Source organism: Quercus suber, unplaced genomic scaffold (genome assembly GCF_002906115.3).
Source record: "Quercus suber isolate HL8 unplaced genomic scaffold, Cork oak 2.0 scaffold_437, whole genome shotgun sequence".
NCBI lineage: Eukaryota > Viridiplantae > Streptophyta > Magnoliopsida > Fagales > Fagaceae > Quercus > Quercus suber.
The window spans coordinates 410,140-427,397 of record NW_027069888.1 but is presented as its reverse complement, the minus strand read 5'-3'; the positions used below and the strand labels follow the sequence as shown (position 1 = coordinate 427,397).

Genomic DNA, 17,258 nt, shown 5'->3' with positions numbered 1-17,258 from the left:
TGAAATTCCCAAGTCAACTTTGGACATCTTGGATTTTGAGGATTTAGGATTAGTTTTGAAAGTAAAAAGGCTGGAAAATAGTAAGAAAATAAGGATGATAGTGTTTTTGGTAAGAAAAGGAATAGTAGGATTTGGAGATTCAACAAAAGGAAATAACTAAAACTTGAGTAGCTGTTCCCAGTATTTACTATTTAGCCTTTCCATGGGGTCTTTGGGGCTAATTAGATGGATAGGTGATTTTGGATTTTGGGGTTTAAAGGGTGATAAATCAATGGGCAAAGATTGGGTCTAGTGCTAATAATTTGTTTAGGAGTTTCTTCGTTATCTTTAAATTTTTTCAGCAACTTTTACTCAAAAAAAAATATATATATATTTATATATATTTATCAGCAACTTGATGAACTTTTACTACGAAGCCTAGACTAAATCACTAAACTTAAATATAAAACCAAAGTAAAACTTATTGGATAATTGGATGAATAATAAATATAAGGTTCAATCCCCGCATATACTAAAAAATAATTGGTATTTACTATTTTAGTTTGATGATAAAAAGCACAATCATCATAAATAGATGCTATAAGTTAAAACTTGAAACAATATAAATAAATAAAAGAATAGCCAATTCCAGACACCAGAAACTTACAGAATTCCACTAACACTTAAAACTAAATAAAATTAAAATTAAAGTGAAATTGGCTTCTTCTCCTTCAAAATTATTGGGGTTTGAATAGTCATAATCATAATTGTACCAAATTCAAATTCAAATTCAAATCATTGACCTTTTAAAACTACCAAAATCATTGACCTTTTAATCACCAAAATCCAAATTCAAATGACAAAAAAAAAAAAAAAAAATCAAAATTGCCCATTTTTATTTTTATTTTTTATTTTTTTAGCTTAAATTGTGCCTTTGTGGATTCGTAGTAAAAGACACGTCCCCAGGGATTTGTTAAAGTATATAGTTGGCCCATCTAATGTCAATTTGTTGGGAGATGTAAAGTTTCAATTAGAAGTCTTTTGTATTCTAATAAAAATTTTTGGTTCAAATTCTGCTTAAAAAAGAAATACCTTAATGTGTCTTTGCATAATTAATGGCTTATGCTTAAGTAGGCATAATAGATTATACTGTTCATCCAAAAGCAACAAAAAATAAACCCTTGCATCGACTTATTCATTTTGCATCCAAATATATTATTGACTGAAAAGTGATTAAAATGAAATAAAAAACTAATAACCAACATAACCATTGATATTAACCATGAATATATCCAAAGGCATGCTTAACATCCGAAAGAAACATAAGTACTTGAAATTGGAAGCAAAAGCAAATCATAGCAAGATTTTAGTTCATTGAACCAAACAAATTTGCATAACTAAAATGTATTTATGAGAATTTGATCATTTAAGAGGATCGAACAACTTAAAATGATTTTACTGATATCGGAACATAACCACTGCATTAGGCGAGGATCTAGGGAAGCTTAACAACTTTTGTGCCACTCGTAGAGATTTCCGTAACATATTCCGTGTTGGATTTTGCCTAGTTTGTGGTTCAATGATTACCATCTTCTCCAACACCTTTGCATTCTTAAGTAGAAGTGTTACCACTAAATGAATTCCTTTTTGTGGAAGGTTTCTGCAAAACATAAAATCTTGACAGACTTGAGTTGTAATAGCAAAGACTTGAAATAGATCTCCTTTGATTTCCAATGATTCACTACATCATAGTCTCTTACAAGCTGCAAAATTAAAGCACATTAGCATGTTTGCAGTTCACTTTTATATTATGATATTTTATCATGTCATAATGGAGTTCCCATAGGAGAAGGGAACAAACCAAATCAGATTTGGAATTCATGAGTCAACTTTGGACAACTTAGATTTTGAGGATTTAGGGTTAGGTTTTGGTAGGAGAAAGGCTGGAAAATAGTAATATTATAGGGTTTCCACTGAGAAAAGGAATAGTAGGATTTGGGAATGAAACAAAGGTGAAAAACTAAAACGTGGGTTGCTATTCCAAGGCTGTAAAAATAACCCATGCAGAGTATCTTATGGGCATTTGAGTCTATTGATGGATAGGTGATTTAGGATTGGGTTACTTACACTCTGCCCACCTATGGTCTAGGTCATTTTAATGTTGCTTACTCATGTTTTTAAAAGTGTCAATCCACCCACCAAGGTTGGCTCTGTTATGCAGCCGTTACCCACTTCATCACTTCCACCATTAAAAAGATTAAAATCAAATAATAATAAATAAAAAACCCATAAAAAAATCAAAGAAATAAGATCTGAAAGGGTTATTGTAAAAATTGTGGAAGTTATTTATGCTTTGACTCAAGACATTATTCATATAAAAAAAATGGTTCACCTGCATGAATCTCATCCTCACTCAACATGCCCTTGTCCCCTAAAATCATTCAAATGAGGTTCCCCTCATGAATCTAAAACCACAGACAAGACCAAAAGAAATTGACCCAGAAATGCCTTTTCTTTGTACCAAGACTAGAAGAGTTTCTTAACTAATGTATAAGAAATGCCTTTTCTATTTTTCACTTACCAATCAACAAAAAGAAATGCCTTTTCTTTGTACCAAGTATGCTGGTCCTGTGACATATGTATGGTCTGAATTTTAACAAGTTGCTGTCTCTAACATGCTATGTCCAAGCTGAAACATAACACTTGTGTTGTGTCTGTGTCCAAAATTTCATAGATCTAATTTGATGTGCAGGGCAGATTATAAAAATAAAAATAATAATTTGATGTGCAGGGTAAGGCACAGATTGTTTTGAAGATGCCAGATGCTAACTCAACTTTGAATCGTCAAGTAGGTCTATGCGAACATCCAATTTTTTGAAATCAATTTTTGCCAAGGAGCAATAAAAATTTGATTGGGGTTTGATATGTGATACAGGATGTTCAAGGGCTTGAAACTAGGGTGCTTAATGAAGGATTCATACCATCATGGGTTTTTTATAAGGCTAAGTTTGAACACGTGTTTGTTGAAGTAATTCCTAGTCAAGGATCGAATGGGTTTGAGTGGGAAGGAAAATAAGACCAAACTGTGTCTGGGATTGGTTCATGAAGGCATCAGATCAGAATAGGCATAAATCTTGAATTCTTGAACAAAGAGTTGCCAATTGTGATAGGGAGTTAGGGACTCTATTCAATTATTATGTCCACTACCTTATTGATAGGCATTGACTTTGTTACTGTTTTAAGATTGGTATGGGATAATATTTCACTGTAGAAGGAATTTGTTGCTGCTTTTAGACAAATGAAGATCAAAGTTGAGGATGCTATCAATGTAGGCAGAAGTGGTGAGGAAGGAAGAAACTTCAACAAAATCTTCAAGTTTCTTTAAAGCCAAGTTTCAATTCGCGGGGAAAAATCAATTCAAAGATCATTTAGTCAAAGAAAGATAGGGAAAGATGAAATTTTTAATTAACTTTGACAATCTTTACAAATACCCTTTTCAGATCTTAATTTCTTTGTTTTTCATAGGTTTTGCATGTTTTCAATGATGAAAGTGATGAGGTGGGGAACCGCTACATAACATAACTAACCTCGAATGGGTAAAGTGACATTTTTTAAACCACAGGTAGACAACATTAAAATGGCACATAGCACAAATGAGTAAAGTGTAATTAACACTTTAGGATTTTGCTGTTCTGGATTTTAGGGTTTAAAGGGCGATAAATCAATGTGTGTATGCTAGATTTCAAAATGGAAAAAATTTGAAGATAAAAAATAAACTTCTAAGCGTCACACCTCTTATATCACACAAACTTCAAACAAAGCATCATAACTTTTGAAAAAAAAAAAAAAAACCTTCTCGAATTGAAAGCAGATGACTAAGCTGAAACTAAATCCCTAAACTGAAATAAACCAAAATAAGACTTAATGGACTATTAGAATAGCCAATTTTCAGAAACAAGAAACTAACATAATTGCCCTTACACTTAAAAATAAATTAAAGTAAAGTAAAATTGGCTTTTCATTGCCTTCTGGATAGCTTTTTTTTTTTTTTTTTTTTTTTTTTTTTTTTAAGTTAGAATTCTGAACGGTAAATTTAGCAATGAATGACCTCTTTTTCAAACAAACAGATTTTTCAAAAATCTATCGCTGAAGTCTCTGTTGTAAAAAGAAAGATGCATTGTCAATGACAAGGTTTTAGTAAATAGTCCACAAAGCAACCACTTAAAAAAGGTCGACAATCAACATTAACTCTTTACATTGAGAACTTACAGTGGCCAAACTCTCCTTGAGGGAATCATTTGACCCCTAAATAGTTAGACACATTGAACTACAACAACAACAACAAAAGCCATGGATCCTCAAAAAGATTAGTAAAAGTCGGCCACATGTATTCTTTTCCACAATCCTACTCTATCGAAGTCATAGGCTCTGTTACTTCCTTAATTAATACAATAAACCAAATTTAAAAAAAGAAGTAATGATTAAAATTAATCCTTCATTGTTTTTCGATATGACAGTTGGGAAACTGGTCCAAGAAATACATACCGCTGGCCACATGTAGTTGCAGGATTGATGTCTATAACCAATGTCTCCACATAAGGTGAACTTTGAAGGAGGCTTCCAATGCCAAGAAGATCACATTTTCCCATGCTTGTTTGTATCATTAAACATTTGCACATTGACAGTGGAGAAGGCAGATGTTTCACTGACATTATTGATAGAGCCTAGGTCCATCAAACCAAGAAGCAAGACACAATAAGGTAAGTAAGTGAGAAAAAATAACAAAATCAATCGTAATATACATTGCCAGTGAAAAATTTAGCTAACATGGTGTATAGAACACTAAGTTACTTAAATGACAATATATCCTATATGAAGACAATGAAACAAAAAAGCCCTTTTGGAAAGCCAAGACCTGATTAAGAGTTAACAGATTATCATGACGAATCATTCTTTGGCACTAAAGCAAGTGCCCTCTTATCATGAAACTAAAAGCAGTGTCTATAAGTCAATAGTACAACTCACAAAATTGGACCAAAAATATTAGGTCCTTTTAATTATTTATAACACAACTTGGATCTNATTGGACCAAAAATATTAGGTCCTTTTAATTATTGATTAACTACAACTTGGATTAAAATCAAGATGCTCAGGAAAAATCCCAACTCACAAGAACAAAAACCAATCCTTAGTCTCAAAATATTTTGAGGTAAGCCCAAATCGAGTATGGTAATTCTCCAATGCTCTTATAAATCACAAAATCATTTTTCCTTTTGGTATTAATGTAAATTAGCTAAAATCAAATTGTACAATAACAATAACTTGTCACTAAAATGAGCACTAGGTGATGTGCATTGTTCTATATGCAGGACCTAGCCAAGCAATGGAAATCAGCATTGGCAATCAAGAAAAACATCAAGTGTTGCATAGTGACAAACGAAACAAAAAAAAAAAAAAATAATGATAATAATAACAAAGGGATCGAAAAAAACCAACCGTGAGACACCATTTGCCAACATTAAGATTCTTGACGTGATGCAGACTCTCAATAAGTTTCTTCACATTGTCTTCATGCCTCTTACAAGCATCCTCCTCCCCAAAATCTTTAAAATCACTCGAAGAGAAGAATTGGAGCTTAACCTCAACCAATGCCGACACATTCTTTATCCAACACTTCTTCCTAAAAAAATCCCCCACAATTTCCAACTCAGCCTCGTCACTTCCCCCATCTGAATTATCTATATAATCCCTATCTAAATACCCATCTATCACCAATTTTCTCAAACTCTCCGACACTATATCCAATCGATTAAACCGAAAACAATTATTCAATTTCAAGAATTCAAGTCTAGGACTACCCATTAACACTTTCCTTATCCCATCTTCGCACAAGGCCGTGAACCCAATACACAAGCGCTTGAGTGAACTCCAATTTACTAACCCACTAGGCTTAATTTTGCAGGAACAAAAATCCAATTCAGAAACAAACTCATTGGCGTAGAGATGCTGGGGCAATATGTATGCCTTCTTAGAATCGATAAAATAAGTGTTTGATAAATGTAGACTAAGTAATTCTACCTTGGCAATTGTGGCAAAACGAACCCAGCGATCAACGTGAGACTGTAGGTATGGCTCGTACTCGAATCGGACCAATGTAGTGGAGAAATTTGTGAGTTTGGGAGCCTTGTGCAGGAGCAGGGTAACGTTCACGGCAGTGGCGAAATCGGCAGCGTTTTCGAACTGGTATGAATCGAAACGGAGAGAAGGAAGCGAGGTCCAAAGATGGGCCCATCTTTTGGACAAAACGCTGGTTTTGTTGATGGCTTGTTTTGTGGTCAAGAGGGAGAGGATGCTGATGAGAATCGAGTCCGGTAAGGTGCGTGTTTGCGGCGTTTGGTTCGATGATCATGGCTTGATTCTTGTTGTTGTTGTTCTTCTTCTCTGTCAGAATTATTGGTCCGAACATAGTATCCGTGACGATCATAGTATTCATCAGGGTCATATCGGTCACGGAAGCTGTTGATAGAATCAGAGCTTTCTTCCTCCATTCTCAAACTCAGTAGTAGGAGTGATGCGAACTTCTTTACCTATTATTTTTCTTTTTACGCTCTGTTTGGTTCTATGAAGATAGTTTTCCATATTTTTAAGTGTTGGGTAATGTAAAAAAATCGGTCAATGAAAAATTATTTTTAGTCAACGAAAAACTCTTATAAAAATAAGGCTTATTTTTTATAAGTTATTTTTTTAAAAAAAAAATTAGAAACAATGTTATCTTCTTCTGACTTAGGAAACAATATTTTCTTTCGCTTATTCAGCTTTTCTCATAATAAAATCTCTCACTTATTCTCTTCCCTTTGTTTTTTCTCTCTTCTCACACCCTCACTATTACCCCCTCAGCTCCCTTTTCTTCCCACAAATTTCTCTTTCTATCTGCCTCTCTTCTCTTTTCTGTCTCTATTTCTTCTCCCCTCTTTAATATTGTTCTTTAATAAGGTTTTTTTTTTTTTCTCCTCACAAATCAGAATCGGACCAATGTAGTGGAGAAATTTGTGAGTTTGGGAGCCTTGTGCAGGAGCAGGGTAACGTTCACGGCAGTGGCGAAATCGGCAGCGTTTTCGAACTGGTATGAATCGAAACGGAGAGAAGGAAGCGAGGTCCAAAGATGGGCCCATCTTTTGGACAAAACGCTGGTTTTGTTGATGGCTTGTTTTGTGGTCAAGAGGGAGAGGATGCTGATGAGAATCGATTCCGGTAAGGTGCGTGTTTGCGGCGTTTGGTTCGATGATCATGGCTTGATTCTTGTTGTTGTTGTTGTTCTTCTTCTCTGTCAGAATTATTGGTCCGAACATAGTATCCGTGACGATCATAGTATTCATCAGGGTCATATCGGTCACGGAAGCTGTTGATAGAATCAGAGCTTTCTTCCTCCATTCTCAAACTCAGTAGTAGTAGTGATGTGAACTTCTTTACCTATTATTTTTCTTTTTACGCTCTGTTTGGTTCTATGAAGATAGTTTTTCATATTTTTAAGTGTTGGGTAATGTAAAAAAATTGGTTAATGAAAAATTATTTTTAGTCAACGAAAATTTTTTATAAAAATAAGGCTTATTTTTTATAAGTTATTTTTTTAAAAAAAAAATTGGAAACAATGTTATCTTCTTCTGACTTAGGAAATAATATTTTCTTTCGCTTATTCAGCTTTTCTTATAATAAAATCTCTCATTTATTCTCTTCCTTTTGTTTTTTCTCTTTTCTCACACTCTCACTATTACCCTCTCTGCTCCCTTTTCTTCCCACAAATTTCTCTTTCTATCTGCCTCTCTTCTCTTTTTTGTCTCTATTTCTTCTCCCCTCTTTAATATTGTTCTTTAATAAGGTTTTTTTTTTTTTTCTCCTCACAAATCCGTCAATAGTTCTATAACAATTTTTGGTATTTATCAAACTATTTGTACTGGATTAGTTTGCCGGTAAAACTATTTGGCTTATGTGGCATTTTGAACTATTTAAAATGGAACTTATGGATATAATGGTTATTTTGAATTATGAGAAGCATGGTTAATATATATATATATATATATTGCTCTTGATTTGTGCCACTATAGTACACTTCCAGTGTACTTGGTTTTTTCTAATAAAATTTCTTACGTTACTTATGAAAAATACTATTCATATACATGAATAATATGAGTATTTGAGATTATGAAAATTGGACAACTAATTTTGATTATATCCGTTGTCAAAATTTTAGTTTGAAAATCAAATTCATTCTTGGTTTTTTTATTATTTATTTATATTGATTACATTAGGTGGATTTACAAAATACACATATTATACATGTTTTAAATTATTCAAGAAATGTTATAAAACTTGTGGATACCAAACACTAGAAAATGTTCTCAAGCCCATTTTTAAGGTTGTTACCAAACTCCAGAAAATGAGATAGTTTTCCAGAAAATGTTCTCTAGAAAATAAATCATTTTTCAGAAAACGTTAATGTTAAAACAAACAGAGTGTTAATAGACGAGCAAGCTTGGGTTTGCTTTATAATTAGGGGTTGTGTGGTAGAGGTAATTGAGTAACGTTGTTTGTATTTTTTTGATATACCTATGAGTAAAAAAGTCTATGATAATATGTATAATGTTGTTTAAAAATTGAAAATATGCGTTTGAATATGCTTACCAAACATGCCCTTAATTATGCAGATTAGCCCAGTTAGTTTTTTTTTTTTTTTTTTTTTTTTTAAAAAGAAAAAGAAAAACAGGATTAGCCTAATTTAGTTGATTGGGCTTCGGTTGCCCTTCTAATGTCAATTTATTTTGGATCTCATCGTATTACGTCTAATTTATTAAATATCTATATCGTGTCCCGTGCGCAAAATGTAGGTCAATTTATATTGGTCAATTGTTTTTTTTTTTTTTTTTGAGAAGGTATATTGGTCAATTGCTGTATTATGTCTAATGCACTAAATGTAGGTCAATTTATTAAATATCCATACCGTGTCTGATGCACATGTGAGCTTCTTTACCTTCTATTTCTCTTTATAATATACTAGCAAGCTTGGATTTGTTTAATTAATTATGAAATATTTGACTTAAGAATTACAAAAATTTGGATTCAACAAAAATAAGAACAATGCTACATTTACAATATTTTTACAATAAATCAAATGTGATAAGTTGTTATTGATTCTAATTTGAGCTCAATATTGATATTACTTTTTTATTCACCATTAACAACTTTTTGCATAAGATTTATTGTAAAAATGTTGTAAATGTAGCATTACTTCAAAAATAGTTTTACACCCAAACATAATCCTCAATCCCTTATATATATAAAATAAAAAAATAAAAAACTTAAATAACAACAATAAATATTAGCTCAAATAACAACAAACAAAAACCAAACAACAACAAATGAACAAATTATTTAACAAAAAACCCTATTATAAAACAAAAGGATAAAAATCGCTAATCATTCAAATTTGTAACTCATTCAATCTATTCAATAAAAATAATCTATAATTTCATTTTTCTTATAAAATAGTAACAAGTAAAATATTGTGGTTGTTAGTTATTCTTGACGGTGATGACAGTTATACTCTTTTTGGCTTTATAGTAACAAAAATTTTACTATTCTTAGCGACTTGTCTCACAGTTGTAGTAAATATTCAACATATCACTTTATTAAATTTTATATAATTTAAATTTTTTATTTTTTTTTCAAAGTGAGATAATATTAAAAGAAGCTAAGTCACAATCAGGTTCGCAAAACAAAGCCTAGTTAAATTATTTTAGTGACAACCTACAAAAATTTCCTAGCCCCACCACAGCTTACGCATGATAACCTGAAATGTCAAAGTTGGTGACTTCACATTGGCAAACGAGTCATTAATGTTTACATGCATTTGTCAAAAAGAGTGGCTTGATATTCAACCACACCGAAGATTGCCAATTCAACAAGAAGCATGCGTATCACACATTCACACCTACATGGGTACAAAACGCATTAGATGTTGAAGATTTGTGTAGCAATTCTGCCCTGAACAAAGTTTTTCTACCGACTAGAACTTCTTATATGTTTTTTTTGTTGCGTGTAAATTTTGAAAATTTAACCATTAAATTTTATATTACTTATGTTCTTAACATCCAAATCAAATTTCGTTCAAATTAGATGTTATTTACTATTTGATCAATAAACTTATTTGTTATATATAATTTTAGATTACAAAAACTTAAAATTTTAACATTTTTTTTAATGACATAGCAATTCATTTTTGATTTTCTTGAAATTTTACAAACACGAAGGATATAATAAGAACATATAATCTAACAGTTTAGATTTTCAAAATTCATACTCAATATAAAAATATACGAGGAGTTGAGAGAAATTTGTTACATCTCTCTCCAAACTAGTTTTGAGAGAAATTTGAGATAAAACGCCCGTTTTGATAGCGTCATTAATGGTCAAGAACTAGAGGATGCTGAGGAGGATCGAGTCAGGTAAGGCGCTGATTCAATCTACTAGGATTGGTGCGTGTTTGCTTCGATGATCATGGCTCAATTCCTCTTCTTTTTCTTCTTCATCATGGCTGGAATAATCGTTGGGATAGTATCGGTCAGAGAAGCTGTTGATAGAACCAGAGATTTGTTCCTCCTCCATTCTCAACTCAACAGTAGTGAATAGTGATATGCGCTTCTTTACTTTCCCTTCTATTCTTCTTTATAAATAAGTGGCTGCAGAATGCAGATTAGGCCCAGCTACAAATTGGCCCATCCAAGGTTACTTTACTGGGTGTGAAACTTGAATTAGATAGGTCCAAGTACCAACTAACCAAGTAAACTCCTCCTCCTGTTTCTTCTTCTTCTTCTTCTTCTTCTTCTTCTTTTCTTTCTTTAAAAAAAAAAAAAAAAAAACTACACACACAGGTAACACTTTTTTGAGTGAGGGATGTAACTAAAAACTTAGTGCATAATAAAAGAAATTAATTAATCAATAATCTATGTAATATACAAGAAAGTATAACAAAATATAATTTTTTAAAAATAAATTTAGTTAAATATGAAATTTAATAATTATGATAATTATCAATATGCAATTTATATGATTGTGTTTTGTTACATGTGCAAAACTATCCTTTCTATCTTTTGAAGATCTGGGAAGATTCTTATGGAATGTTGAAATATATAATATAATTTAAACTTAACTAAAAATAATATATTAAAATAAGGACACTTAAAATTGTGAGGCATCAAAAGCTTATGTTCCAAATTTCATGATGTTAACCAAAATTCAAATGTGTTTAGTTTTAAATAGAATATAGATAAGTCTAAAGATAATATATTTCACAAATAGTTAAAAATATATATATATATATATATAGCTTATGGTTGGATAATATCTACCCCTAAAGTTCTAATATCTATTCTTTAATGTAGGTAAAAAAAAAATCTTTTAATTCTAAACCAATTAAATTCTACCTAATTCCAATATATAGCTAAGAACTTTGTAACTTAACTAGTCAGTGTTGCCTAATATTTCCAATAAAGACAAGGAGGATTCATATCCCCTCACCCCAAATATTAATGTATCAAAATTTCCAATCTATCATTGTAAAAGGGTGGAAATGAGACTAAAAGAGAGGGAAAGAAAGGGGTTTTTTTTTTTTTTTTTGGCTATAACAGTTTATATAAATCTTATGAATAGTTCGAGTAGTACTATTACAAAATTTTATGCATATAAGCTTTACAAACTTATATCTCAAATTGAAAACACACACACACACACACACACACACACACACACACTCACACACACATATTACAAAAATTTGTTTATTATGTTGTTAATGTGATACTAATTGCATTTATTTTCATGTTATTTTGTGTCAATCTATACATATTTGTAGCAAAAAAGAACCATAAGATATTGGGTATATCTAACAATGTTATTGAAAGTTGAAACAGCAAAATGATTAAAATCAAATCAAACACTTTATAAGCAACAAAACCATTGACATTAAACATGAATATATCCTAAAGCAAGTTTAACATCACAACGAAAACATAAGTACATGAAATCAATAGCTAATCATAGCAGTATTCTAGTTCATTGAACCAAACTAATATGCATAACTAGTTATGTTTTTATGAAAATTTGATCATTTAGGAGGATTGAACAACTTAAAATGATTTTTCTCATATGGGAACATAATCATTGTATTAGGAGAGGATCTAGGGAACTTAACAACTTTTGAGCCACTTGTAGAAATTCATGACCCCAAAAACAAGTTTGATTTCGCATAAACTGTGGTTTAGCGATAGTCATCTTCTCCAGTACCTTTGCATTATTAAGTAGAAATTGTACCATTGAAATGAATACTTCTTTTTTGTGTAAAAAATTTCCAAAACCAAAGATCTTGACAATCTTGAGATGTCGTAGCAAAGACTTGAAATAGATCTCCTTCGATTTCCAATGGTTTACTTCATCATAACATCTGTCTAGAAACTGCAAAATAAAAGTACATTAGTCCATTTTGAAGTTCACTTTTAAATTATGATATCTTGTCTTGTTATAATGGAGTTGATGCAGGAGAAAGGGAACAAAGCCAATTCAAATTTGAAATTCTCATGTCAACTTTGGACATCTTGGATTTTGAGGATTTAGGATTAGTTTTGAAAGTAAAAAGGCTGGAAAATAGTAAGAAAATAAGGATGATAGTGTTTTTAGTAAGAAAATGAATAGTAGGATTTGGAGATTCAACAAAAGGAAATAACTAAAACTTGAGTAGCTGTTCCCAACATTTAGCCTTTTCATGCGGTATTTGGGGCTAATTAGATGGACAGGTGATTTTGGATTTTGGGGCTTAAAGGGTTATAAATCAATGGGCAAAGATTGGGTCTAGTGCTAGTCATTTGTTTAGGAGTTTCTTTGTTATCTTTAAATTTTTTCAGCAACTTGATGAAATTTTACTACGAAGCCTAGACTAAATCACTAAACTTAAATATAAAACCAAGGTAAAACTTATTGGACAATTGGATGAATAATAAATCTAAGGTTCAATCCCTGTCTACACTAAAAAATGATTGGTATTTTGGTCTATTGATAAAAACCACAATTATCATAAGTGGATGCCATAGGTTGAAACTTGAAACAATATAAATAAATAAAAGAATAGCCAATTCCAGACACCAGAAACTTATAGAATTCCACTAACACTTAAAACTAAATAAAATTAAAATTAAAGTGAAATTGGCTTCTTCTCCTTCAAAATTATTGGGGTTTGAATATTCATAATCATAATTGTACCAAATTCAAATTCAAATAATTGACCTTTTAAAACTATCAAAATAAAATATATAGATTTTAATCACCAAAATCCAAATTCAAATGACAAAAAAAAAAAAAAATCCAAATTGCGCATTTTTATTGTTCTTGTTTTTGTTTTTAGCTTAAATTGTGCCTTTGTGGATTCGAAGTAAAAGACACGTCCCTATGGATTTGTTAAACTATATAGTTGGCCCATCTAATGTCAATTTGTTGGGAGATGTATGGATTTGTTAAACTATATAGTTGGCCCATCTAAGGTCAATTTGTTGGGAGATGTAAAGTTTCAATTAGAAGTCTTTTGTATTCTAATAAAAAATTGGGTTCAAATTCCGCCTAAAAAAAAAAAAAAAACCTTAATGTGTCTTTGCATAAGAGAATTCCCAATGGCTCATGCTTAAGCCATAAAGAGGCATAATAGATTATACTGTTCATCCAAAAGCAACGAAGAAAAAAAAAACCCTTGCATCGACTTATTCATTTTGCATCCAAATATATTATTAACTAAAAAGTGATTAAAATGAAATCAAAAACTTAATAACCAACATAACCATTGATATTAACCACGAATATATCCAAAGGCATAACTGTAAAGAACGAAACCCAGCAACCAAAGACTACCCGAATCTCTCCATTTGAAAGAAACCCAGAAACCCAGTGATGATGCCAAGAAATTTACCAGTGAGTCACACGATACTTATGCATTCGAGCGTAAACCTGCACAATACAAAAAGCGAACCCAACAGAGAGCACCGATGTGGTGCCGGCCAAATACCCTCTGAAGGTTAAGTTAGAACTATTCTCATAACTCTAGAGTGCTTAAGAGGGGGTAAATTATGCATACCTTGATTTGTGAGGGTATTGGGGCTTTTATAGTAGTAGGGGTTTGTTCTCTTCCTTCGCGCGGAAGTCTTTTCCTTATAGGACTCTTCTTTGTAGAATCCTAAACGTGATAGACAAGATATTTCCTTATGGGGAAGATACTCATTAATGTGCATATATTCTAGAATTCTCTTACCAATAGAATTCCTTTAATCTTGGGATTCCGTGAAGTGTGCCGCAAGTATCTTACAACAGGGGTCTTCATGCTAGTATTCGGACCCGTCGCCATTATGTACGTCCGAACTGGATCCATTCACATCGGACCGCGGATGCTGGGCCAATTTAATATGGATCCATTCATAACGGACCGCGGATGCTTGGGCCCGTCCTCTATTAGCCCACAGAAGACGATTCGTCAAGCCATTTCATTAAGATTTTTTCCCCTTTCAGTTGCCCCCTTCACCCCATGGGTCCGTCGTTCATATATTAAGACACGTGGGGTGACGGTTTGTGATTATGGGGTGACGATCCAAAGGTCCGGGGGTCGTCAGTGTCATATGGCAAAAAGTCCTGACATCAGGGACCATAACACATGTCACTTTTTCATTGAATGTTGTTTTGGATCGAGGCGTCACTTCGTCTTCCGTGCATTTCCTTTATAAATATCAAACATTCGCTTCTCATTTTCCTATTTTGCAGTGACTCATACTTGTTAGAGCACGATTCGTCATCCCTGTCTGGCTAACCCGTTCACTTGCATCCGTCATTATTGTCTTCCATCCGTTCTCCTACAAATTGGTAAGTTCTAACTTGTCTTGTTTTTCTACCGTCGGATTATATCTTAAAAACTCTTTTGTTACCCATTCATAGACCAGTCAGAGTCTTAGGTTTTGTCGTCATTTGTAGGAAATGTCTAGTGCATCGAGTAATCAATCAGTTGTCCGTGACGGGGCGGACTACGAGGAAGTATACCCGTCTGGTCATAACGACCCACAGAGTCCAAGTGAAGATAGGAGTCCGTCCGCCTCTTCTCCGTCCTCAACAAATGAGGATACGGAATTGGCTGAATCAGAGAAAGGTTTTGAGGATGACGAGGAACAAGTAGGACCCGTTATAGGAGCTGATAGACCAAGGGAGTTCATCATGCTTCTAGAGTGGACGGTCAACGATTTCACATCTACCATCAAAGAGACCCACTTCAATACACTTAGGGCTAACTATCAGATTCCAAAAAACATCCCCATCCGTCTACCCTATAAATCAGAGAAATGATACTATGAAGGGGTAGAGGGTGTTGGGGTGTATGAGCAGATGTTGAAGGCAAGGCTTAGGTTCCCACTGAGCACCCTTCACTGCAAACTACTCAAATACCTAGGTTTATCTGTCAACCAAATATCTCCCAACTCCTGGAGGGTCTTCATAGCGATGGAGATTCTTTATGGAGCTTGGTCAAACGGAGCTAGGAGGTTGACGGTGAGAGAATTCCTTCATTGTTACCGTCCGGATGAAATAGATAAATCTAGGGGCATATATAGTTTTGTAGCTAGAAGTCCTTTGTTAAAGGTAATATATGAGACCCCAAACTCCAACAGAGACTGGAAGAGTCGTTATTTTTTCCTAGAGGATGACGAGTGGATGGGTTGTCCAGGTGACACAGAACATATGCCCGTCGATACTACTTGGGGCATATTGTCAGAGGCTGGTATGAATCCGTCCTAATATGTAGAGGCCTTTCATTTTACAGTTCAGGTTAGTATAACTATTTCAAACCTTTTTCTAACCGTCCACCCTCTTTTGCAGTTTGACGACGGCCACAAGTTAGCCTTGAGGAGTTTAGTTTTCTTGAAAATATTTTTAGCAAGACTACGCCGGAGGAAAGGACCTAGGCTAAGCTGGTCAACCTCGAGACCATCCATTGGTATTGTGAAGGACCTGCACCAACCCCGGCAGCAATTAAATACGAAACCAAGATCCGTTAACGTGAGTCCGTTGTTCCAATCTTATTTGAATAATTGATACTTTTTTTTTTTTAGCTAACTTCACCCGTTCATTTTCACAGAAATGGACGATGCCAAGAGAAGGGCATTAATAAAGGCCAATGCTGCCAAGAATAAGGAGGCCATCGCTAAGAATAAGGAGGTCGTCATTACTGAAGCCAAGGAGACAGTCTCTTCAAAAAGAAAACAGTCGTCCAAAGGAGACCGTCCACCAAAGAAACCCAAGGTTCCTTTAGAACCCGTCGTAAGGCTCATGGCTGAGGGCATTAGGACGGTTACTCTAGCAAAACATAGGGCTGGTAAAGGCCTTATGACGGGTCCGTCCTTTGACCTCAAGAAGCCAATGTCCCTTCTTCGAGACGACCCTAAGTATGCTCTGGAGTAGCTTTCCTCCATCATCACCACCGAAGATTACAAAGATCTGGGTAATCATTCGACGGAGGCTATGGGCGAGACGGCCTTGTTTAGTATTGCTCAGGTAATCCATCAGTCCATATTTTATCCTTCTATTTTTCTTTCGTCTAATAAATACCTTCTCTTGAAATTGAATTATTTTCAATCTTTCAGACCATGATTATGGTGAAGGGTTTGATGGGGCGGTGCTTAAACTATGAGACGACCTTGGGCTGTGTACGGTAGAAGGCAAGGTTGACGGAGGATTAGCTGTCTAAGCTTCATGTCTGGAAAGTGGCTCAAGAGAAGAAACTCAAGATGACTGAAGATGCAAGTAAGCAACTTCTCAATTTGACGGAGGAGCTGAAATAGGTAATTTCAGAGAAAGATAAAGAGATCCGTCAGGCCAAGGATACAGCTATCCGGGAGTACCGTGACTCCGACGCCCTCTTAAGCGAGCTTAGGGACTCGTATGGTGACGGTTTTGACAAGGCAATCCGTCAAGTGAAGGTGCTTTACCCTACCCTTGATCTATCCTCCGTCAATATCAATGCCCCTGAAATCACTTCCGCCCGTCCTGCGCAATCTGAGGACACTAACGAGCTCTTTGGTGAAAACCCACCCCTCACTGCTCACAGGGATCAGCAAGCTGTTGAAAGTGATCCGAAGGATGGCCAGGCCTGTCGCAGCGAAAAGAAGGAGACCACTAACTTGGACGAAGTTTAGTTTTTTTTTTTTTTTTTT

The 17,258-nt window shown here is 33.9% G+C and overlaps 1 protein-coding gene across 1 annotated transcript; it reads right to left on the bottom strand.

Annotated features, from left to right (window-relative positions):
- Positions 1–1,224: 1,224 nt before the first annotated feature.
- On the bottom strand, positions 1,225–6,481 carry LOC111986040 (F-box/LRR-repeat protein At5g02910). The gene is made up of 4 exons (XM_065761992.1): positions 6,119–6,481; positions 5,476–6,003; positions 4,525–4,703; positions 1,225–1,742 (listed from the first exon to the last, which is right to left on the bottom strand). The coding sequence occupies exons 1-4, from the start codon at positions 6,479–6,481 to the stop codon at positions 1,736–1,738; spliced, it is 1,077 nt and encodes a 358-aa protein (XP_065618064.1). The 3' UTR covers positions 1,225–1,735.
- Positions 6,482–17,258: the final 10,777 nt, after the last annotated feature.